The sequence below is a fragment of the Rhinoderma darwinii genome, chromosome 2 (assembly GCF_050947455.1).
Source record: "Rhinoderma darwinii isolate aRhiDar2 chromosome 2, aRhiDar2.hap1, whole genome shotgun sequence".
In the NCBI taxonomy this organism is placed as follows: domain Eukaryota; kingdom Metazoa; phylum Chordata; class Amphibia; order Anura; family Rhinodermatidae; genus Rhinoderma; species Rhinoderma darwinii.
Genome location: NC_134688.1, coordinates 88,117,908 through 88,142,240, shown reverse-complemented (window position 1 = coordinate 88,142,240; position 24,333 = coordinate 88,117,908). Strand labels below are relative to the sequence as shown.

At 41.9% G+C, this 24,333-nt stretch overlaps 1 protein-coding gene across 4 annotated transcripts in view; it reads left to right on the top strand.

Moving 5' to 3' along the window:
* The window catches only part of ZNF385A (zinc finger protein 385A), a 211,098-nt gene that overhangs the window by 133,662 nt on the left and 53,103 nt on the right, over positions 1–24,333 (top strand). For 2 of the 4 annotated variants that reach the window (XM_075851880.1, XM_075851881.1), the window contains one exon: positions 23,728–23,838. In XM_075851880.1, the coding sequence (XP_075707995.1) occupies positions 23,728–23,838 (111 nt within the window). Of the gene's footprint in view, positions 1–2,343; positions 2,492–3,000; positions 3,219–23,727; positions 23,839–24,333 lie in introns of those variants that run through there. The other 2 variants (XM_075851882.1, XM_075851883.1) reach the window with 2 other exon arrangements.

Here is a 24,333-nt window from a genome sequence, read left to right as displayed (position 1 = left end):
GGGGTGAGAAGATTGGCGAGCTGGTTCTTAAACTGAACTGTTTGGCTCTTGGCCATCACAAGATTGTAGATGTAAAAAATATACAGCTGCATATCCGATCAATATCCTCCCACCAGGAATTGATGCACATACCTTACTTCATAACTTCAATATGACCATTGAATGATACAATTGATTCCGTCTGTTTCAAACTCCATTATGAACAATATATTATTTCTCCTACCAGACGTTTCACCAGGGACCAGAGGTTGAGGCCTGCAAGCTGCTGTTATATTATTTGTATCTGATATGTATTCTGCCTCCTATAGGTCACATGGTTATTCTCATACAGCCATTCTTCACATGTTTATTGGAAGAGACATGATTTATCTAGGGATCTCTAGTCTGTTTATTGAAGTCTATCAAGCTTTATTTAGCGGATATAGGTCATGAAGACATATATGTAGCATTTTTAACCTAAAGACATAATTGTGCGTTTGTGCGTTACTTGTGATGACTTATCACTATCCAGCATAGCCATACAACTCTAAAAATAGAGTATCCCGGTCAAGCCTCTGTAGTCCCTAATGTCTTAATAATATTATTGGCACTCCGATAAAGAACTTATTTGCATGGAAATATGGGAAACGTTAAGCTAGTATGTCTACATAGGTCAATCGATGAACAGGGTACTGCCATCAAATATTATTATTCAATTGGGCAGGAACGTAACTAAAATAAGTCCTGAAAATACATTATTTATCTATGTGATGTTTTGTGATCTGGCAAGAACATAATCACTGCATTTATGCAAAGTAATGCAGCTTTGATATATATCAGCAGAGATAGTAATACTTTTCTAGAGTACTCCTCTGGGCAAACATTCTGAGATATCACATCTCTGTAGTCTTACATATCCAACCAGATCCCCAAATAGACAAATAGTTGGCTTAGTGAAATTCAATGGAAAACAGTACCTACCTTCATCCTGAAGATGTCACTATTGCTGTCTATAAAAACCTTGATGGACCAAACACAATGAAGAAATCCGTGGCACATCTATCTATCTATCTATCTATCTATCTATCTATCTATCTATCTATCTATCTATCTATCTATCCATCTATCCATCCATCCATCCATCCATCCATCCATCCATCCATCCATCCATCCATCCATCCATCCATCCATCCATCCATCCATCCATCCATCCATCCATCCATCCATCCATCTATCCATATAGCAATCATGTCATATAGAGGATATATATGTATGCAAAAGTAAAGTATAGTATTTGCATAGCATAGCTCCTATTATACTGCCCCACTTATCATGATATGCCACCTCTGCACTGTCCATTTATAGCACTTCTGTCCTCCTATGTGATAGAGGATCTTCTAAGCTTCTCTAGGGCTAGAGGTGAGCAGCAGCCTCTGTACCATCCTCCAGTTACACCACTAGGTAAATCCATAGTGCAACATGTATTGATCTGGATTTGAGCAGCATTGCCAATGAAAATCTTTGAGGTTCATTTACACAGAGTGATCCCTGAACCGCCTTATTCTTATGATTGCCATATGTGCATGAATGCCATCTATGTGCATGGTCAGTCAGGGGCGAAATGAGAGTGCTCTGGGCAATAATGGATGGTCATGGCCCCTCACCAACGACAAAGATGGTCATAATGCACTTGAGCCAAGTTAATACATTTCCTTTAAGCGGCATTTATCTCATGTAAACCTTGATTTTTTTTATAATTGCACATTATGTACAGAAACTTTAATGCATCTAATTCAGGGGCTGTGGGCCCCCACTTGCCATAGTCCCCGAATGGTCTGTCCAGCCCTGCTAGCATCAGTTTGAACCATTTCATTGCTTAACTTTCTATATTATTGCATTATCACATTTTTTCTTATTTCCACAAGCTGAATATAATTAATAGTGCTTGATAATTTGCAGCACGGTGGCTCAGTGTTTAGCACTTGGAGTCCTGGGTTCAAATCCGACCTACAGCAACATCCGCATGGAGTTTGTATGTTCTCGCTGTGTTTGAGTAGGTTTTCCTCCCACACTCCCAAAAGATATACAGATAGGTAATTTAGTTTGTGGTGCCCACTGGGGACTTCAGTACAGCGCTGCGGAATATGTTGGCGCTATATAAACATCATAAAGAAATAAATTCACATTGGACCAACAATCACGTAAACGGCCTGTCATAGAAAAAGATTGTGTGGAGTCCACAGGACCCGTGTTCATGCTGCTAAGTTCTTAACCACTCCCCAAGATATTATTGGCTGTAGGTCCGAGCGTTCCCCTCCCTAAAGTCTGTTTTCGAGGGGGACCTCCTTGAGCGTAACCCTATCCTGTCCGGTTACCTGCTGCATACCTCATGCCATGTGGGAACCAGCAGGTTGTGGTGACACTAGTATGTGTCATTTAGTAGCTGCCATCTGGAAAGTATCTGTACTGTCACCATGGTTAACTCTTCAGCACAGCTCGGGTCACTTCTGCGGTAGGTGCACAGGTCATCATGAGACAGTTTGTAATAATGTATGTGTTAAAGTTACACTAGGTGCTGGAATAAGAAGGGTGGCATGTGGGATTTCAGAGGTGGGTTTTAACTGTATTTCCATATTGAGTATTCTGCAAGTGCTGTGATTTGTAGTTGGCATGGAAAGGGCGAAATAACCTAATGGTACTGAATGGCTTCTTGGGGTTTGTTGTGTCCTGGTGTTGTGCTGATGCTTGCACTGGCGGTACTTCTTACTTTCCAAATGAATTCCAGGAAAAGATAAGTACAGATTGTTTTTCCTTCTTGTGGACACAGCAGCTAGATCTGACTGAACTTGGTAGACGTGCCCTACAAACTACATACCTATGTGGCAGCTTTGACACAGTGAAATGCCCTTGAACATCTTGGTCTTTTCTTAAAGAACCAGTCATGATGCGTGTAGCAGTGATCATCTTTAGGCATATTCAAAGTCTGAGTTGATATGGGTGCACTTTGGAGAGGAAGGGGTTAAGAAATGTGCATCAGTTGGATGCCAGAATGACATATTAGCAATGAAGGTGTTAATTAGGTTGTGGTATGAACACGGTTGGAAAGGGCACATAGAGTGCACAGTTCCCTGGCAGTGAAGGGGTGAATTCTGCTCTTGGGATGCATGAGGCTTGCGACAGAACAGGCTGCTGCGCTTTCCTTGCACAGGCTGTGAGATGCAGAAATCCATTCATGAAGGGTAAGAAGGATATATTGTACCCTAAACTACCATTCTGTTCAAGCATGGCATCATGTGCGTCTACCCTACCCCTTCTCTCTATCCCTCCATCTGTTCTCTACGCCTCTCTTTCTCTGTTCACCTTCTGCTGCCTTTTTTCTGTCTCTGCCTCCACTTTTCCTTCCATCTTATCTCTTTTTCTACTCTGAATTCTAGATTTTAATCTTTTGGGAAAAATGATTCTCATCTATTTGCTGCAATGCTGGTAACTTTACTCATCTTCTTTTTCTAATCTGTACAGTCCATTGTTTCCGATTACTTGTCTGCATGGGCTTATGATGATGTACTACCATGAGCAACCTTAAACACGTTGTACTAGAGCTTCATGTTTTAGTGAGGATGTATTTGTATATTTCTAGATACTTATATGTAATCCTCTCTCAGATGTAGTATAGAAGAGTTTGTCACTTGGAAAACTCATTGTGTAATCCGCGTTTATACTAGGGATGCACGGTGCATCGAAACTTCGATACTGTTTCGATACTCTGCATCCCTAAACGGTTCGATACCGCTATTTCCTGTATTTCGATACTTAGCTGCGCAGCCGCACAGCTCAGTATAGTAATACATGAATGTATGAGAGCGCGGCTGCGGCTGTGTAATTCAGCCACAGCCCCGCTCCTGAGTCATGATAAGTTCGCGGGGTCAGGATGATGCGATGCGGCCGGCGCTGCACTAATGAGCGGCGGCACTGGAGACAGAACATGGCGGGCGCGCTACAAAACACCCCCATGTTCTGTCCCCAGTGCCTGAACCGCCGCTCATTAGTGCAGCGCCGGCCGCATCTCCTCATGCTGACCGCGCGTGCACTTCCTGTCAGGAGCGGGGCAATGGCTGTATTACACAGCCGCAGCCCCGCTCTATAACGGCGGAGATCAGAGAAACCTCTCATCTCCGCCGCTATTCTCCTGAATGCTACGATCACAGCTGACTGCAGCATTCAGGAGAAAATGAGCAGTGGGGATGCCCCTGGATCGCGTCACAGGGAATTCCTGTGACGCGATCGAGGGCCATACCATATATGGGCAGACAGCCCAGGGTCTATTGACGGACCCCAGGGCTGTCTTACCATATTTCATGTTGTTAGGACATACCCAAGTATGTCCTAACAACTGCCTGTGTGCTATCCGTCCACAGGTTAATGTACTGGCACATATCTGATATATGTCAGTACATTGAAGTTTAAAAACAAAGTAAAAACAAAGTAATGTTAAAGTAAAAAAAATACACATTCACCTTTTTTACAATAAACATTAAAATAAGTCTCAATACATAAAATATTCACACATTCAGTAATGGCGCTCACAATAATTTTTTTGCATCATTTATGATGTGTGCGCTGTAAAAAAATAAAATAAACACTGCTTTCTATCACTTATTAATGTGAGGCGCGAGGTGCAATGAATTTCACCTCCACGTGCCTCACATTAATAGTAATTAACCCCATCATGTACCTTACACATTAACCCATTATGACTGAGAAACATGATGGGATTAATTACTATTAATGTGAGGCGCGTTCAAAATTCATCACACGTCGCGCCTCACATCAGAAAACGGAAGATTTTTTTTTTTTATTACTGTTGGCAAAAGTATCGAAATTGGTATCGAAATCGCAATACTAAACGAAGTATCGGTATCGAAGTCCAAATTTTGGTATCGTGACATCCCTAGTTTATACAACAGGTGAACTTATCATTATACCTTGCAGTCAGCTCTGCTACATCTGTATGAAAATCATCTAAACTACATCTCGTAATATAGAATATGTCTAAAGTAAATATCAGTCATTAATACTTGCTTCTATCTGATTTGTATTTCACAATCATGTAACTACTAGAGGGCATTGTTTTCTTTGTGATCTGCTGAATACTACATTAGTAATTTTATTTTCAATGTTCTTTTTATAGAGCGCATAATCAAGTAACAAGATATTTCTATACATCTATAAAATATACATTTGGTAAATACAGTAAAAAGTATACTGATCTAAATTGTATTTCATAATCATGTAGCCACTAGAGGGCATTGTTCCACTGACATCTTGAATACTAAAGGCCCTTTTACACCGATAAGCGGCCGATGCAGCGAGTGCCGATCAACGAGACATCGTTGATCGGCGCTCGCTTGCTGCTGTCACACGGAGCTATGGATAGGGACGAGCGGTTGTTACTGTTTTACTTTTTAAAAATGATACGACCTGCAGATGATCGAGTGTTTACTCATTCATCTCCTGATCGTTCCCCTGTTTACACAGGGAAATTATCAGCAATGAGCGTTATATTAACGCTCGTCTGCATGATAATCGTCCTATGTAAAACCCCCTTTAGTATACTGATCTAAATTGTATTTCACAATCATGTAGCCACTAGAGGGCATTGTTCCACTGTTATCTTGAATATTATTTAGACTGTTATCTAGAAAACTATAACAAAAGATGCCTATAACAATATCTCCTTAAAATGATAAATAAAATTGTGATTTGACAGTTCCAATTGGCCATTAAATTGTTTTAACATGTCAGGTAAAGTTTCCTAACTTTTTAACAGTGTATTTACACGTGACATTTTGTACCGCAGATTACTGGTTTTTTTTTCTATGCTGTTTTGGATCGCATACGGGCACGTGTGAATACACCATACAGGATTTCAGTAGATAGTACGCAGTTTTTGTGGTAGAAAATTCTCAACCATTAAATTCCTCATTAATGATTTTAAAGCTCATTAACAATTATAGGGATCACTGAAGACAAGAACTCAGAGGTTCAGCAGAAGAAACTCAATGGACGTCAGCAAACCATTATTCCATTTACTCCGGCAGGGAATACAAAAGAACCAACATTTTCGAAAAAAGACTTTCTCAAGAAAATATGCTGACGTCTATTGATTTTCTTCTGCTGCTATTATATGAAGGATCAGGACGGATCCATTTGGATGGACTTTTGAAAAATTCAGTCCTCAGTATTCACATACACTGGTCCGTCTTCTACATACACACTCAATATAATGGGACAGTTTCATAATTATCAGAATTCTTTTCCCATCCGTTTTCCGTGCAGAAAAGTGGAAATGGACCCCATGTATAATTTGCGCTATTAGTGTGTATGGATGTCAAAGAGGAGGATCACCCTCTTTGAGCCACAGCGGAGAGACTTTGAGTATCAGTAGAGTAGGATATCACCACTCAGCTGCACTTGACCGCACCCCCCTCCATGTATTATATGGACAGCCATTCATGCCCACTTCAGTCTTTTTCTTCAGGGTGCTAGTCGTTTTTCTGACGGCTAGCACCCTGACCCATTCATTTCAATGGGGCCATGCACTCTTCATTTTTTTGGATGGTCCCATTGCTTCGTTCTGACAAAAGTAGAGCATGTCCTACTTTGGTTTGAGATTCCATGACCGTGAGGCCCATGCAAGTCAATGGGGCCGTCAAAAAAACTGAAGGCACGGCCAGGTGGACAGAGGTACATTAGAGATATTACACTAATTGGCAGCCACTTCTCTCTATCCATCACTTATAGAGAGAAGAGGCTGCTGATAAAAAATAAAATAAAAAGCAGTTCATACGTACCCCGGTCGTTGTCTTGGTGACGAGTCCCTCTTCTTCCTCTAGTCCGACCTTTCTGTATGACGCGTCAGTCCATGTGGCCACTGCAGCCTGTGATTGGCTGCAGAGGTGGTCACATGGGATGAAGCGTCATCCCTGGAGGCCAGACTTCTGACGTCATCCAGTCTTGCGTGACCGCCACTACAGCCTGTGATTGGCTGCAGCAGTGACATGGGATGAAACTTCATCCCAGGAGGCTGGACAGGAGGAAAATGCAAGGAGTTCTGGATAAGTATGAACTGATTTTTTTTATTTTTTATTTCACTAAAATTGTATTTTGCGAGCGCCGACCATGGTCATTCTTGAGCGCTAGTCGCTGTCCAGGGTGCTGAAAGAGTTACCGCCGATCAGTGTAGCCCATTGACTCTTTCAGCACCCTGTACAGTGACTAGCGCTGAGCAACCCTGCTCTTTCAGCACCCTGGACAGTACCATGCTCGGCGCTTGGAAACAGAAACACGGGAGTTCACACGGAAACCACACGGCCGCTAAAACAGGCACACGACTCCGTCAAAAACGGCCGCTAAAATGGTGAAAGAAGTGTGCACGAGGCCTTACTCTGTGTCAAATCCGTTATATGACTGATCCGAATGGTGTCTGACAGACCCAATTTACTAATAATGGGGTTCCTTTGGGGTTCCTGTGCTATTCTTGCTGGCAAAAGTGTTTCAGACCCTGACAGAATGTAATCGCGCAGATGTGAACATATAGACACTTCATTTTGATCCTAGACTGCATGGACATGCAACAAACCGCCTGCCACCTGTCTGTTGTGCTGCCAGTCCCAGAGACAGGCTCTCAGGACATGGATATTGTTTTTAAATGGCCCTAGTTTAGGTCTTGATCTAGAACTATTGTTTGGCAGTCAGTGGCGGATTAAGTAAACCATGGGCCCTGGGCTGTTCCTCAAGCTTGGGCCCCCTTCTCCACCACCGCCCTGCCACGTCATGTCTATATTAAACACCACCTTTTTGTGTGAGCATTGACAAATGAGTGCTACAATTCCCCTTGTCAAAGGGCTGTGTCCCTACACACTGACAGTCTCCAACCATCGCTGACAGTATCACACTGTGTAGGGACACATCCTCCTGACAAGGGGAATGGTAACACACATTTGTCTATTAGTCCTGGGTACACAAAGACTTTATGTGGAATACAAGGATTTCCGATAACAGACATGTCAGGAGAGGTGACAGATAAATGCAATGACTCACAGGAGATGTCTTCACTGATGGGTCGTTCTCTTTTCTTCTCCATCTGACACAGACCGCTATGGCGACTTCTCCTGATGACTGCATAGTTTCCTGATGAGAAATCTTTTCCCCTTGATTCTGAAGCCATTTTCAGCGTCTATAGCAACATAAAAATTCAGAAATAAACACCATAAATTGTCTTATACCCCAGACCCCTAAGCAAATTAAGACCCAGGCCCATACATTAACTCAAACCAATAAATTCAGTCCCCAAGAGGTAACTAAACTTTTAAAAAACATTTGGCGTGTCATAGTGAGAGTGATATGTCAGAAGTTTTGATTGATGGGGGTCCCAGCATTGAGACCACCACCGATCACTAAAACAAAGCAGCACGAGTGCCCGGGTGAGCGCTGTTCCACTTCATTTCTGATTGTATTTCCTCGTCGCGGTGTACGGACTCATAGACTTTCTGTTGTGCCCATACACCGCATGCTCGGCTATCAGAGGAAAGACGATCAGAAACAAAGTGGCAAAGCACTCACCTGAGCGCTTCTGCCACTTTGTTTCAGCGATTGGTGGGGTCTCAGTGCCCGGACCCACACCGATTAGAACATTTGACATGTCACTATGACATGTAATTTTTTTTTAAAAGTTTCGTTAGTTACCCTTTAAGCAGTCAGACACCCCTCCCCAGTGCATCTGACTGACTGCTGAGTGCCCTATGGGAGGGTCTAAGTGTCTGACACTTAGGGCGGATTTACACGAGCGTGTGCATTTTGCGCACGCAAAAAATGCGGCGTTTTGCGAGCGCAAAAGGCACTTAACAGCTCCGTGTGTCATCACCATATGATGCGCGGCTGCGTGCCTTTCGCGCACCCGCCATCATTATGACACTCTGTTTGTATGTTTGTAGCACCTGGTGCTTTTCTGTTTGCAATCATAGTTATACTGCTGTTGAGCAAATCACGCACGTCCCACGGAGGTGCCTCCGTGTGGCATGCATGATTTTCACTCACCCATTGACTTCAATGGGTGCGTGATGCGCAAAAAACGCAGAAATATAGGACATGTCGTCAGTTTTACGCAGCGGACTCACGCTGCACAAAAATCACTGACAGTCTGCACTGCCCCATATACTTGCATAGGTCCGTGCGACGCGTGTGAAAAGCACGCGCGTTGCACGGACGTATTACACGTTCGTGTAAATCCGCCCTTATGGCTCTTGGGGGGGAAGGAGTTATTCCCCTATAGAACCCTGAACAGTCAATCAAACGCTCTGACCCCCCTCCCCCTGCAGTATAATAACTACTGAGGGCTCCATGGGGGAGATTATACTGCAGGGGGGGGGGGGTGTTCTGAGCATCTGACTTACTGCAGAGGGCTCTATGGGTGGGAAATTATTTTGCACACAAAAAATGTGAGATTAAACACCCTATATACAATTCACACTAACACCACACACTATATATTCAAACCACACACACTATATAGACTTACATTATAGACACTATAAACACAGCACACACTATGTGTAGAAATTTTTCCTTCCCTTTTCCCTTCCCTTGGTTGAACTTGATGGACATGTGTCTTTTTTCAGCCGTACTAACTATGTAACTATGTAACTATGTAACTATATACACAGCACACACTATATAGACTATATACACAGCACACACTATATACACTATATACACAGCACACACTATATACACTATATATACAGCACACACTATATACACAGCACAAACTATATAGACTTACATTATGACATAAACACACACACACTACATAGACTTACATTATAGACACTATATACACAGCACACACTATATAGACTTACCAGTGGCGGACACAGACTGCAAAAGGCCCCTGTGCAGATAATGTGCCAGGGCCCCCCCGCCCCCCCCCCCAATACCGACAAAGTTACCTAAACATATATATGCATATAAAAATAAACCTTACTAATAAAAATTATGAAGGAAGATTTATATTGTACATTTTATTACCAGTTTAGAACACAAGTAACACATTTTTTTCCGGGTTAAATTCTTATCTAAACTAAGTCCCTAAATGTGGGCAAAGAAAATGAAAAACCTATACTCACCTCCTCCGGCGCCTCCGTTCCCCCTCCGCAGCCCCTATCCCTTTCTGTGTTTACAAAGCTGCTGTGGTGACGCGCGGTCGATGGCACATGACCGCTGCAGCCAATCAATGCCCTCAACAGCGATTTGCTGTGGAACTACTGTCCTCAGCAGCACACCAATGAGGAGTTATTGGCAGCAGCGGTCACGTGCCATCGGCAGCGCGTCACCAGTGCAGCCTTGTACACTTGTAACACAGACCGAGACAGGAGGATGGGGGCTGCGGCGGGTGAACGGAGGCGAGGGAGGAGGTGAGTATAGTTTTTTTATTTTCTTTGCCCACATTTTCTTTGCCCAGCTACTGTCCACGGGGGGCCCGCTGATGGGCTCGCAGCTACTGTCCACGGGCCTCTGTCTCAGTCCTCAGCATCGCGCAGCTGAGAACTGAGTCGGCCAGCAGAGGAACGGGCCCCCTTCCCACGCGGGGCCCTTGTGCAGCTGCACCGGCTGCACATGCGGTATGTCCACCCCTGAGACTTACATTAACTAACACACACACACACGCACGCACGCACACGCGCACACGCACACACACACACTTACCAGTCTCTTCCTCTGCGGTGCTTGTCTCTGGCAGCCTCCAGGACCTTAATCATGTGACTGTGACGTCACCACAGGTCCTTCACCCTCTAGTTTCAGTTTTGCCGTTATCAGGCAGCTGCTGGAGGTTTAGACAGGAGGGACAGTGCACAGCAGCACAGAGGAGCAGACTGTCAGGGAGACCCCAGCACCTGCCCATCACAATCTCTGACAGTCTGCTCTCTACAGCTGATGTGCTGTGCCCCTGTTCTGCTAAATTCATACAGCTCCTAGGTGGACTGACCGATACCTGGCCTGGAGATATAATCTCCTCCCTTGAAAACCCCTATACCTATTAGGGCATATACACATTATAGAGGGGAGTCCTATTGCTCTTGACTCCCCCTATGAGCCTGAATGGGGAACTGCTCATGTAATGTTATATATATATCCCCCCGCGCGATCTCAGCTGATCAGCTTGCTGACTTTGGTTTAAAAAAGGTTTGTACCGGTGAAACACCTTTGGTGTCACCTTCTAAAGTCTGAGTTTGGGATGTGGGGGACACTCACTCTGAGCAACAGAAAATTCAGGTCATTATAATAATGCATGATCTGAATCTGCTCGAATTATAAGGCCATTCTGAGTGAATTCTAAAGGACTCCCATTTTTCAGATGAACACAGAAGAGCAAATAAAAAGTAAATGGACTTACAAGGGCCACGCTGTACAATTTGTGTTGATGTTGTGTAACTTTCATACAACAGTTGGGATTGCGCAAAATTTACTGATTACTATTGAAGGACAACTGTCGTGCGCATGGGGCAAAGGTTGCAGCTGACAACTCAGTACTTTCCCATGGGCTGCTGCTGTGTACTTTTGTAAGTCCGAAGCCGCAGTCTAGCGAGATCTAAAATTCTCCAAGAAGACCTATTGTCCAATGAAAATTATTTGAATAAATAAATGAACATAAAATAATCTCTTTTGTCACGTCTTGTTTTTTTAAATCCGATGAGATTTTATCTTTGGCTCCTTTCGCACTGCGTTTTAGCTCTACATTTAACGTGTATGTCTGGAAAGCTCTGCATGTTATTATCAAAATGCTCTTGTGGCTACAGAGGCCTTTTTCAAATAATAGGAGCTTTGCTATTTAGGGCCATAATAGTGGAACTTTACATGAAAAGGATTGTATGAGGTTAGAATTGGTTTATTTTTTAACAGAAATAGCACCACTCTTGTCCATTGGCTGGGTCTGGTATCGCAGCTCGACCCAAATCATGTGAATCGAGCTATGCTGCAATACCAGACGCTACCCATGGATGGAGGTGGTGCTGTTTCTGGAAATGTGAGGCCTTTTTTATAATTTTATCCAATTCTTTTTATGTATGTAAACATTGGCAAAGGTTTTACTAACAGTTTCTTTTACCTTTCTATACCATATTTCAGTATATTGCTGCCATCTTGAGGCTGTCTGGTATGTCTACAGCTAACTTGGCTGACTCCCACAAGTGGCAGAAGAGGCGTTTTGGCAGAAAAGGCTTACGAGTGGTTAATAGGTTATAAATATATTATGATGCAGCAGTATGCTTCATTACTCATTCATTGCTAGGAAAACCTTTCAGTGTAATGTGAGCAGCAAAAAATAACCCATTTCTTAATATACTTGAAGAAAGGTGAAAAATGGGGGTGCACCGATGAAGACTTAGAAGAGGTTTCGATATTACAAGAAGAAATGAAGGTTGTTGAGGTTGTCACAGAGAATATATAAAGCCATAGATTTAGGCTATATTCACACGAACGTGAGTCAAATCTGCTATTTTTCACGGCAAATTTGCATCCTTACGGGATCCGTTTTCACGGATCCCTCATGGACATGAGCTTATTGAGGAATCTGTGAAAACGGTAAAAAATAGGACATTCATGTGAATAAGCCCTTAGACTTGAGTCTATTAAGTAACAGTAAATGTAAAGAAAATGTAAAATATAATTGTAAGTAAATGTAACAATAAGGTACCGTATTCATGTTTTTTTTTCCTTTGAGAAATGGAAAATCTCAACTGAATGTGGGAGCTGGTTTTATTATGGGATAAAACAAATGAACAGCAGGACCAGGTTGGCGTGAGGTGCCAGTGCCGTGATCCTGAATAGCAGAGTCATAATCGTGCTGCACTGACATAAAAGTGTGTTTGATGAATTGAGAACTGACATGGCAGGTGGCACCAGGAGACGCGCTCCACACCAGGCACTCCTGTCCTTATTCTTGGTACAATTTTCTGAAAATGTGTTAAATGTCACACAAATACAGTGCTGAGTTTTTGAAGGATTTACTTCCCCCACATGGACAAGCCAGCACTGATTTGTCTATAATCTGGATGTGAATGCTAAAGTTTGGAGGCCAAAAGGGGAAAAACGTTGTAGTAATCATAAAACAGACATGGGAACGTGTTCTTTGGTTCTTTCCCAGTCATGTGAGGTCCTGCCTAGGAGACTTTCACTGATTGAGAAGAAAACCGAGGAGATTGTCTTGGATGACTATGTAGTAGTATATTATAGGGTTAAGAATATGTCCTTTATATTAGTCACATCACAAATCATGAGGTTCTCATGGATATCACTGCATATAATTTATGTTTCATTGTGATGTGAGGCTCAGCTGTCACCAGAAAATGTAGCTCTAAATATGCGTCTTTTTAAACCCCACCGAAAATGTCTATACTGTTCTGCTGATCTGCTAACCCAAAGCATGACACCCAGATGATTGCCATTATCTACTTAGCCATATATATATATATATATATATATATATATATATATATATATATATATATATATATATATATATCCATTGCAAAGAATTTCTATGGCGGGATATCACAAGATTCACAGATGGAGTATTTCTTTATACAGATGACTTGGTGGATCATGACAGCAATGTCTGGGTGATATCTTCAGGCAAGGAAAATCCCCAAATTCACTCAAGCATGAGAAATTATTCCTAAACCTTGCAAAAAAAATTTTTTGCTAGAAATTATGCATTAATCCACTTTCCTTTAATTAATTATCCACTTTCCTTTAATTATCCACTTTCCTTTCTGTAAAGTTTTGCTCTATTTCTATATTATTTGTTTACTAAGCACAGAATAATACAAATGTTTAATTTTAAAGGGTCAATATAGAAATCTGACCTTATTATTATGTATCACAACTCAAAACCAACACATAACAAGATTTGTTTGTGATCTGCCTAGAGGTTTTCAGCTGTATTACTTGGCTATGTTCACACGGAGTATTTTGGGGGAGGAATATCTGCCTCAAAATTCCGTTTGGAACTTTGAGGCAGATATTCCTCTCCCTGCACGCCGATTTTCGCGGCAATTATCGCGCCGTTTTTCGCCCGCGGCCATTGAGCGCCGCGGGCATAAAACAGCGAGAAATACGCTTTCTCCTGCCTCCCATTGAAGTCAATGGGAGGTCGGAGGCGGAAGCGCCCGAAGATAGGGCATGTCGCTTCTTTTTCCCGCGAGGCAGTTTTACTGCTCGCGGGAAAAAGACGCCGACGCCTCCCATTGAAATCAATGGGAGGCGTTCTCGGGCCGTTTCTGCCGAGTTTTGCGACGCGGTTTCCGCATAAAAAAACTCGGCAAAATACCCCGTGTGAACATAGCCTAAGGCTGTGTTCACACAGAGTTTTTTGCAGGAGGAAAATTCCTCCTGCAAAAACTGCTCCAGACGGTTTTTGAACAGTGTTTTGACAAAAACTCGTCAAAACACTCGTCGAGGCGTTTTCTTCCTCTTTCTGACTGATTGAAATGGGGTTTTGGAGGCGGAAACCGCCTCAAGATTGGTTCGTTCATGATGCTTCTTTTTACTGTGACGCGTTTTTTTTACTCGCGGTAAAAAAACTTGTCCAACTCCCATTGAAATCAATGGGAGGCATTTTCGGGCGGTTTTTGAGGAGTTTTGCGACGCGGTTTCCGTGTAAAAAAACTAGTCAAAAAAACTCTTTGTGAACAGGGCCTTACATTTAAAGGAGTTTTCCCATCTTAGACATTTATGACATATCCACAGGATATGCCATTAAGGCCTTATTTACACGAGCATAGTTCACGTCCGTGATACGCGCGTGAAAATCACGCGCGTCGCATTGGACCTATGTAATGGGGCCGTTCAGACAGTCCATGATTTTCACGCAGCGTGTGTCCGCTGCGTAAAACTCACGACATGTCCTATACTTGAGCGTGTTTTGCGCATCATGCACCCATTGAAGTCAATGGGTGCGTGAAAATCACGCGCAGCACACGGCTGCACTTACGTGAGCTGCGCGTGATTTGCGCAACAGTAGATCAAGAATTGAAGGGAAAAATAAAACCACCTCCTTCATTTATTTTTCTAAACATCAAAACTGTGTGTCATAAGGATGGCATATGCGTGAAAATCACGCAGCCACGCAGCAAATACTTATGACACACGGAACTGCAACGCGCAAAAAACTCACCGTTTTTTGCATGTGCAAAACGCACGCGTTCGTGTGAATTTCGCCTAATATCTGATATACGCGAGCGCAAGCTCTGGGATCCACACCTATATGGAGAACGAGGTTCAGCTGACCCCCATTCCACCTGGTGGCCTCAGATTCCAGAATGGAGCTAGTAGAGAGGGCTTTCTCCATTCTCCAAGGCATGAGGCTTTCTCCATTCTGTTGTATGGGAGTTATGAAAACAGCAGAGAAGTGCTTGCTTGGCTGTTTCCGTAGCTCCCATTGAACAGAATGGAGAGAGCCTCTTGCATGCTCGGCCCTCTCTCTACTAGTTCTTGCCTGGAATCTGCGGTCGGCAGCTGCCACACCAGATGAAATGTTCCCAACATAGGTGCGGATCCCAGACCTGGGACCCACATCTATCAGACATTTATGGCATATCCTGTGGATATTCCATAAATGTCTAAGATGGAAATAACTCTTTAAAACTTTGTTTACATTTACACGTTTTCCCTGTACAGTTGGGGTTCCATTGTTTTTGATGGCAAGTATAGCGTAGCCTGTAGAACTATGCTTGCCATAAAAAATACTAGAATCCCAATGTAAACCTGATGGACCTCATTATATGTCAATGTTATCCGTCAGGATTCGTTTGGATCCATGTGAAAACAAATCTGTCACGGCTGTTATGGCTCCGTTAACAACAAGAGCCATGACGCTAGTGTGAACAGAGCCCTGAACTAAGCAACAAGTAAAGAATCATTTTAGCAGGCGTTATTACTAAGGGCATGACCACACGTGGCGGATTTCCTCCGCAACTGTCCGCATCAATGCCGCACAGAATCTGCGTTGCAGATTCTGCTGCGGATCTGCACAAAATGTGCAGTAAATTGATGCGGACTAGCTGCTGCGGACTGCAGCATATGATCGGATTATGTAGTGTCATTGGATTGACATTTCTTCATGGTACAATAACATTGCAGGGGACAGGACAGGACACAGAACAAATGTAAATAACACAGAAGGAACTACCATTTTTTAAGGGGTTATTTTGGGAAAATTATAGCAAAGATAATGCATGATAGCAAATAGTGATGAGCGAATTTCCTGAAATTAGTTTCAGGTTTGGGTCAATCAAATTGGCCATTGGATTCGGTATGAATAAATTTGCAGCGAATCACATGTGAAAACCTGTGTCTGACTTTCTGATGTCTTCCAGGACTGTATCCAACCAATAGCATTTCCTGGTTGGGCTTTTTATAGTGGTTATGAGCCATCCACCTATACCCAACATGATTGGCTGTGCTAGAGGGAGAGATGTGCATTTTGGGAAGGCTGCCTGCAAGGCATTATGGGGAAGCCCATCCGAAGTCATGTGACCCTTTTTATAATCTGCAAAATAGCACTATTTTGCCGCAATTTATGCGCCCTGAACCTCAAAAGTTTTCGATTTTTGCCGCAATTTATGCGCCCCGAACCTCAAAAGGTTTGGATTTTTCATTGAATCTGAAATTTCAGCAGATTCAGACCGAATTTGATTTGTGTTCAATCGAATCGCTGATATCTAATTGCTATATATTTTATTTTTCAAAACTTCACTGAGTTTATGGATGTGTTAGTCTCCACTAGTTCGCAGGACGGTGTGTGGCTAGGTTACCGGCATGGCAGCAGGTTAGTTTTCAATTTGGAAAATCATACCATAGATGTATATAAAAAAAAAGGGGCAATGAGAGTGGTAGAGTGGTGAATGCCACGCGGGGTGTGCTGTACGGGGTAAAGTATGGTGTCTTATACTTTGTTTTCATTATTTGAGCAGAGCCATACATAGAGTAGAGGGGGGGAGGGGGTATGATGGGCGCTGATCAATGAGCTGTCTTTAATGATTAACGCTCGTTTATATGGCCCACGTCGGGCTCTGTACCAGGACCCTAAGAGGACCCTAAGTCCCAGTATCCCATAGCTCAAACACCCTAGGAAGTATTGTGCCATTGTTCCAAAACCCAAAGATATCCACATGCTGAAGTTTAGGACGCACTTGTCTATTCAGGATCGTTCCAGGATCCAAAACGGTATTTGTTTCTTCTGCCTCATTGTGCCGTTGTGCCTTATGAAGAATTTGGATAATAGTATTAGATATTTTTGTTTGCATAGACCCAAGTCTAAACTGTAATATTAGTTTCTATAAAGTAACACAATGTTATCTAATAATTGCATTTTTATACATTGTTTTATGATTTACAATTCAGTATGAACAGTTCCATTTACATATGGTGGTCCCACTTGTTTGACTCCGCATGAAGAACCCATAAACAAATGCTTTTCAAATGATAATTTATTCTCGTTAAAACAGGTTGCAGTTGTAAAATGTGCTGCTACTTGCCAACATTTATTAAATCCTTATAATGGTTAATTGTTCTTATTCTTCATCACATCCAAACATATGTATTCCAGCACTCTGGCATAAAATTACAGTCCTACAATGCAAGATGAAGCATAACTTTTTACAAATAATCCCAAATCTCCACCCTCATACCAGGTGTCCAAATTGCACCTCTGTTATAACATTTGCCAGATGGGTTTGGTCTTTCCATAGCAACATCAGTCACCAGTCTGTAATGACGGGGTAGGGAGACAGACAGGTGAGCCCTAATCTACCTGCCACTCAGTCCCTGCCTACTTGCAACGACCCGTCCTAGGTGACGGGGTACAACTGGGCGACGGTCCCTACGCTCAGTAAGTGCACGACAGACAAACAGACAAGGGTACACAGAAGCTAGGGAACCAGGGCAGCTGCCCACGGGGACACCGTGAGCAACGAGAGTAGTGAACGAGCCGAGTCAAACCAGGAGTTCACGAGGTACAAAACGCAGAGCAGTTGAGTGGTCAGTAAGCCAAGGTCAATAACAAGCAGAGGATCAGTAGTTCAAGTAGCAGCAGCAGAGCCAGGAAACAAGCAGAGCAGAATCACAGGCAAAGGAGGAACAGGAAAGGCAGGTATAAATAGACAGAGGACGGGAGCTAGCTCCGTCTGGCCAGGCTGTGATAGGCTCTCCCACTCCTAAGCCTGCCATCCTGAGTGGTGGAAGATGGAGTCAGTCTCACAGACATAGGAGCAGGTGCAGACTGATTACCCACGGGCGTCGACACAGAAGCTGTGTCTGGCAGATCCTTTACACAGTCCTTGTGGACCAAGGGAAGATTAATGTCATAGACAGTGATGCTGGGGGAGGATTAGCCACATCACATAATCCAACCTTTAGGATTAATTCTCTAAACCAGCTTTAGTTTTTCTCTGAAATCATCAATTTTCAGTGCAGTAATACAGTGTTCATGTTGTAATGACAATATGGCACTTGTCTGAACGGATACCCCTTGAGACTGACTAATACGAAACATTAAATTACAGTCTGAGAATGGGCTCCTACACCAATATCAAAATGGATCTGCTTTGAGAATTAAATATATGTGATGGCATTGACAAATGTTCTGTTTAATAGACCCATTGCTGAATATCCATTCTAATGATATGCTTCTTACTCTAATCACTGGATACAATTACATGGCATATATACCTCATTTTGACCTTGCATTTGCCTGTAGAGAGACAAATGGACCCTTTATTTCCGTACCTGACCATTGAGACATATATAAAATGTGGTATATATTATTTATTGCCATTTTGTTCATTATATAGGTGCAAAATATTGCCCACGACTGTACACAGATGATTTAGAATCCAGATATCAGCTAAATCCAATCCATATTCAGTTTCCGTGGGATGTTTAGTATTCTCCAAACACCTTGAAAAATTCTGATTTTGATATGTGTGGGGAATAAATTCTGCACAAAGTGTAAACTCTATAAGGCCCATCTGCATTTTAGCATCTGTATTATGGCCACGCCTTGGACTACACTCACAGTTCTGAACCGAACTTAAAGAACCATAGGTATCTTGGGCGATCGGGTTTGGTGTGGTACAACCACAGGGGTCTTACGTCGGTAATGTAGATGCTAAAATGCGTATGTATTGCGGAGGAAACCAGCCTAAAGTGTTGTCTTCTTTCTGACCGCACCTTTTCATATAGGAGCCTCCCTTCACATTTCCAATCAAGGTGGTCCATACGAAATGCAATATTTATGCTTGATTTCTCTGCTGCCCTCTATACCATCATCCTACATTCATGTGTAAACTATTTCTATTGTTTTTTCCCCCTTGGCTTTTCTGAGATTTTGGTCTGAGCATGGGACAATTAGGTTAACATGTCCTATAGGGGCATTTGTGTGGGTCAGAACTGAGCACTTTTATTTTAAGTTTCTCTAGTTCTCTTCTTTTTTTTAATCTTGACAGTCTTCCCGGTTCAGGAGTATCCAAAAGTCAAGTTTGCCAAGTTATGCATTATTTGAGAATTCTTGGTAATCCTGTCAAAGCTTTCTGAGGAATATTTTTTAAAACCTGAAATCTACTTCATATGTGCTGTTAACTGAGTTCCCCGAGGTATCTACTAATGGAGCATTACTATGTTTTAGCTTCTGCCTGAGTCATGCCGTGTAGTCCATACAATTCCCCGTTTGCTATGAAGAACACATTGGACGGACACAAGGCATCAGCATCAGGGTATATGAATATATGGAATTTAATGTTAATTTAGGGATCTATGTCAATCTTTTATGTTAACATAGATTCCTAGAGATCCTAAGCATGGATGTGATATAAACCATGTATTTTTGCATGAGATAGAAAATCATTAAATTATATTTTCAGTTATTATTGCTAATAAATTAGTAAAGACATGAGATTTCTCGGAAAACAGGATGTGGGGGAATAGTCGATACATTCTTAAAACCTCTATTTAGTTTGCTTTTTTGCTTTCTAAATGGCTGTTTTTGTTATTTCTATGCATAGCTTTGTCTTGGAGGTGAGGGCTAGTTCTTGAGACTCCTGCCAGCACTCCCTTTTTCTTGCTTCCTGTAGCATTGAACTTTCTCTGCTGGTCGTCTTTATTCTCACACACCATCAGCGAATAAACAGATCTGCATGTTTTTTTTATTTCAGAGTAACAAATGTTCCATAGACAAAACAAAAAAAAACGTTTGGAAATTCTGCGTATGAAAGTAGATTGGCAGTAATATCCATTAAAGTGACAGTAACGTTGTAACGTGTTGAAGTGTGAAAGAAAAATGTGGAAACTCTGACCATTATACTATATGCAAACGAAAAAAAAAATCCCGTTTTATCATACATTCTTTTTAGTAGTTGTCAGAATCATGTAAGCTGTGTGTGATGGCTACAGATGATTATAGTATTTGGGAGGATGGTAAACCAGTCAGCTGACTTAGGCCTCCTGCATATAATCGTATTACAGTTCTGTACAAGGGCCAATTATCGGGCAAACGATCGTTCATAGAATGCTCGTTGTCGATAATTGCCCTGTGTAAACAGGGCAGCGATCGGCAGATGCACGGGACAATTATCGGGCAAACGAGTGTTCACAGAAACAGGGCAACGAGTGTAAACAGAGCAACGATCAGCTGGTGATGGGCTGATTGTATAGCTTATGCAACGTCAAATGTTACCGTTGCTGGCAGCACATCTCCCTGTGTAAACAGGGAGACGCGCTGCTGACATGATAACAATGTATGGGGACGGGCGATCGGAGTAACATAATTGGCCTGTGTAAGAGGACCTTAATGCAGCACCCAGAGTAGGTTATGGTGCTATACTGTGTGCTTACGATCTCATACGGCGACCTACAGTTTTTGGAATTTAACAAAAATAAAATTTGGTCATGCTCCATCGGATGATGTACAGATAACAGAGATATTCTCCCGTTGAAGCATTGTTTCCAGTAGAGCATGGTTCCATAATACAGTGTTATATGAAGTTACTATTTCACTATTTGGCAGAACACAGAGTGCCCTTGGGTATTCTGCGTCCTGCCATACAGGTTCCGTGTATAAAAATTATATGCAATGGGGCTACACACTGTATAGTTCGGATAAAAATTCAACACACTGACTCCAGGAAAAGTTCCTCACCATCCCCAATATCAAGGAGGTTAGATGTGGTAGATGAAGTGTCAGAACTTCCACACGAAATGTTCCATGTGCTGGTGGAGTGAGAAAAGAGGAGATAAGTTCAACCCTTAATATTTACAAACTCCTGTTGATCCAGAAAAAGGACATATGGGAAGAAGGGGATCATAGCTAGCGGGTTATTATACCTCTCTTCTTTCCCATAAAGGATGGGAAGGAGCAGGTAGGGCAGTGGGTTACACAGAACACGCAGTGGGCTGTCCTGTTCCAGGATGGTAAGGTGTGAGGGTATGAATGAGCAACAGCAGAATGGGCCATTTTGATTTTTGCTATTTGATCCCCTCTGTTTGTGTATGATGCTGTTGATAAATATTGATATTGACATTACAAAATGATTGAAGGATCAGAGTTTTCATATTTTTCTTAGTGTAGAACAATGCTGCCCAAGAGTGGATTATAGTTATTAGCACCTGGAAATATTGTTTTCATTAATTGCATCGACAACAAAGCCGTCAGTTAACAACAAGCTAAGAACCTTATCATTGGCACGTGGCTCCTTGGTCAGTACTATATGACTGCCACTTGGCACTTACATTTTTTGGACTTTGGACAGCTCATAGTTAGTATAGTTGAAAAAAAACATATATCCATCAAGCTCAACCAAATGATGGGAGAAAGAGAAGGGATGGGAAAAACTTTAAGACTTTGTTTTACCTCTATTGATGCATAGGGTTTAAAAAATAAATAAATTAATTAAAATTACACATAAGGCATTAACCAATCAAAGGAAAAATTCCCTCTTGGTCCCAAGTGGCGATTCGACTGGGTCAACATTCAAACAACAATTCTATACATTAAGGTAGATTCTTACATTATTTTGTTCTAAGAAATGATCTAAGCCTTTTTTAAAGCCATCTCCTGTCCCTGCTGTGACGGCTCCTGCGGTGACTATTCCATGGATTCACAGTTCTCACAGTAAAGAAGGTTTGTCGCCTCTGGAGATTGAACCCTGTTTTCTCCAGACGGAGGGAGTGCCCCCTTGTTTTTTGAGGGGATTTTACATGGAACAGCTTTTCCCTATATTTTTTGTTTGGGCCATTCATATATTTATACAAGTTAATCATGTCCCCCCCTTAGTCGTCTCTTTTCAAATAGGTTTAATTATTTTCATCGTTCTTCATAATTTAGATTCTCCATGCCCTTTATCAGTTTAGTTGCACTTGTTTGTATTTTTTCCAACTTCAGGGCATCCTGTTTATAAACTGGAACCCCGAACTGAACTGCATATTCTAGATGAGGCCTCACTAATGCTTTGTAAAGTGGTAATATTACATCCCTGTCCCGCGAGTCCATGCCTCTTAATACACGACAATATCTTGCTGGCCTTAGAAGCAGCTGATTGACACTGCATGCTGTTATTTAGTTATGATCTACAAGTACACCCAGATCCTTCTCAACAAGTGAATCTTCCAGTTTATCTCACCCTTGGACATATGATGCATGCAGATTATTAGTACCTAAATGCATAACTTTACATTTATCCACATTAAACCTGATTTGCCAAGTGGATGTTCAAATAGTGTGTCCAAATCAGCCTGTAATTGAACATCTTCCATTGATTGAACAATACTACATAGCTTGGTTTTATCTGCAAAAATAGAATAGCTCTCTGAACTTTGCATGAGCAAATTATCAATATCACTTGCCTTTTTTCATTCTGAAATGTTTAACAGTTTAAGTCTGGTATAGAGTGTTGAGAGCAGATTGTTTAGGTTACAATGCAGCAACATTGCGTTTGTAAGGTCATTGTACTCCAGAAGACCGTAGTACCCCATAACATAAAATCTAGATTGCTCCTAAAAGCAACAGTAAAAGTTTTGGAAACTGATATAAATATACATGGCATATAGAGAAATTGAAGGAATATTGCATACATTACAAAAAGAGTGGTAACCTATATTCTACAGAAGGTCAAGAGGGTCTGGAGCACCTCCACAAATACTGTTCAATGTTACTTTTAGAGTTTATTATCCCAGAAATAGTTTACATACTGTAACTGTTAGTTTTATCTTTGACTTTTTGGTTTCATAGATGAGCGATCAGGGTGGATTTCCCTTGGGGAAGGGTGGGAGGATCAAACATTTGGTTTTATAAAACTAAATAAATCATTCTTGCTGCATAAACTTTCAAACATTCTTAGCAGCAGCAGTTCTGTTCTGAACACAGTACAACCCCATGTAACACAGGCCAGCCAGATCACTCTCTACTACTAGAACCTTGTTGGGCCGAGCACTCGTGTTTGCTTTATATTACTGTGCATACGTAGTTATTCGCTGTCTTGCTTCAGCATCACTCATGCCCTGGCTCTCTCTTATTTTCTAGCTGTGGGGGACAAATGAATCTCTGGAAAGCAGAGACTGGTATCTTTGGCCGGCTTTCTATTGGTATGAGTTGCTTGTTGGTGCTTTTGACTCAAAGCTGCTTGTGCTCTGTCTATACAGATGGACCCTATTCACAAACCTATGATCTGCCCTAACTTTGGATTCCCACTGATGAAGACAAAACGTCCAGTTATTTCCTGCAACGTGTGTCAAATCCGCTTTAACTCAGAGGTAAGTTCTTCACATCAGAAATAATTTTTTTTTAGAAATCTTTCACAAGTTTAATTTTATACATGGTCTAGAACTAAATAACAACTATCATAATGTGATATCTACCTGTTTAAAACTGTCATATGTTGATGGAACTAAATTCCTTTGGAGCTGCAAAACAGATTTTGAGGAATCCGTCATTGAGACAGCTTACGATGGCTGCACACCAATGCAAATTGTCATTGTTTTAATGAAACACTTTATCAGCTTTTATAAAAAAAACAAAAAAAAAACATAATTTCAGGGCTCAAATCACAGAAAAGTCACACGACGAGACTTGTGTGACATACTTTCATCACATACCACAGGTTGTCATCCATCCCTTGCCTACTTTAGGGTGTTTTTGCTGCAGATGGACCATTAATGAATTGCTAAAATTTACTGTAGCTCTTCTTTCTCGCATTACTTTTTCTTTGTCTATTGCTACTTTTCACCTTACTTAACTCTTTAGTTACT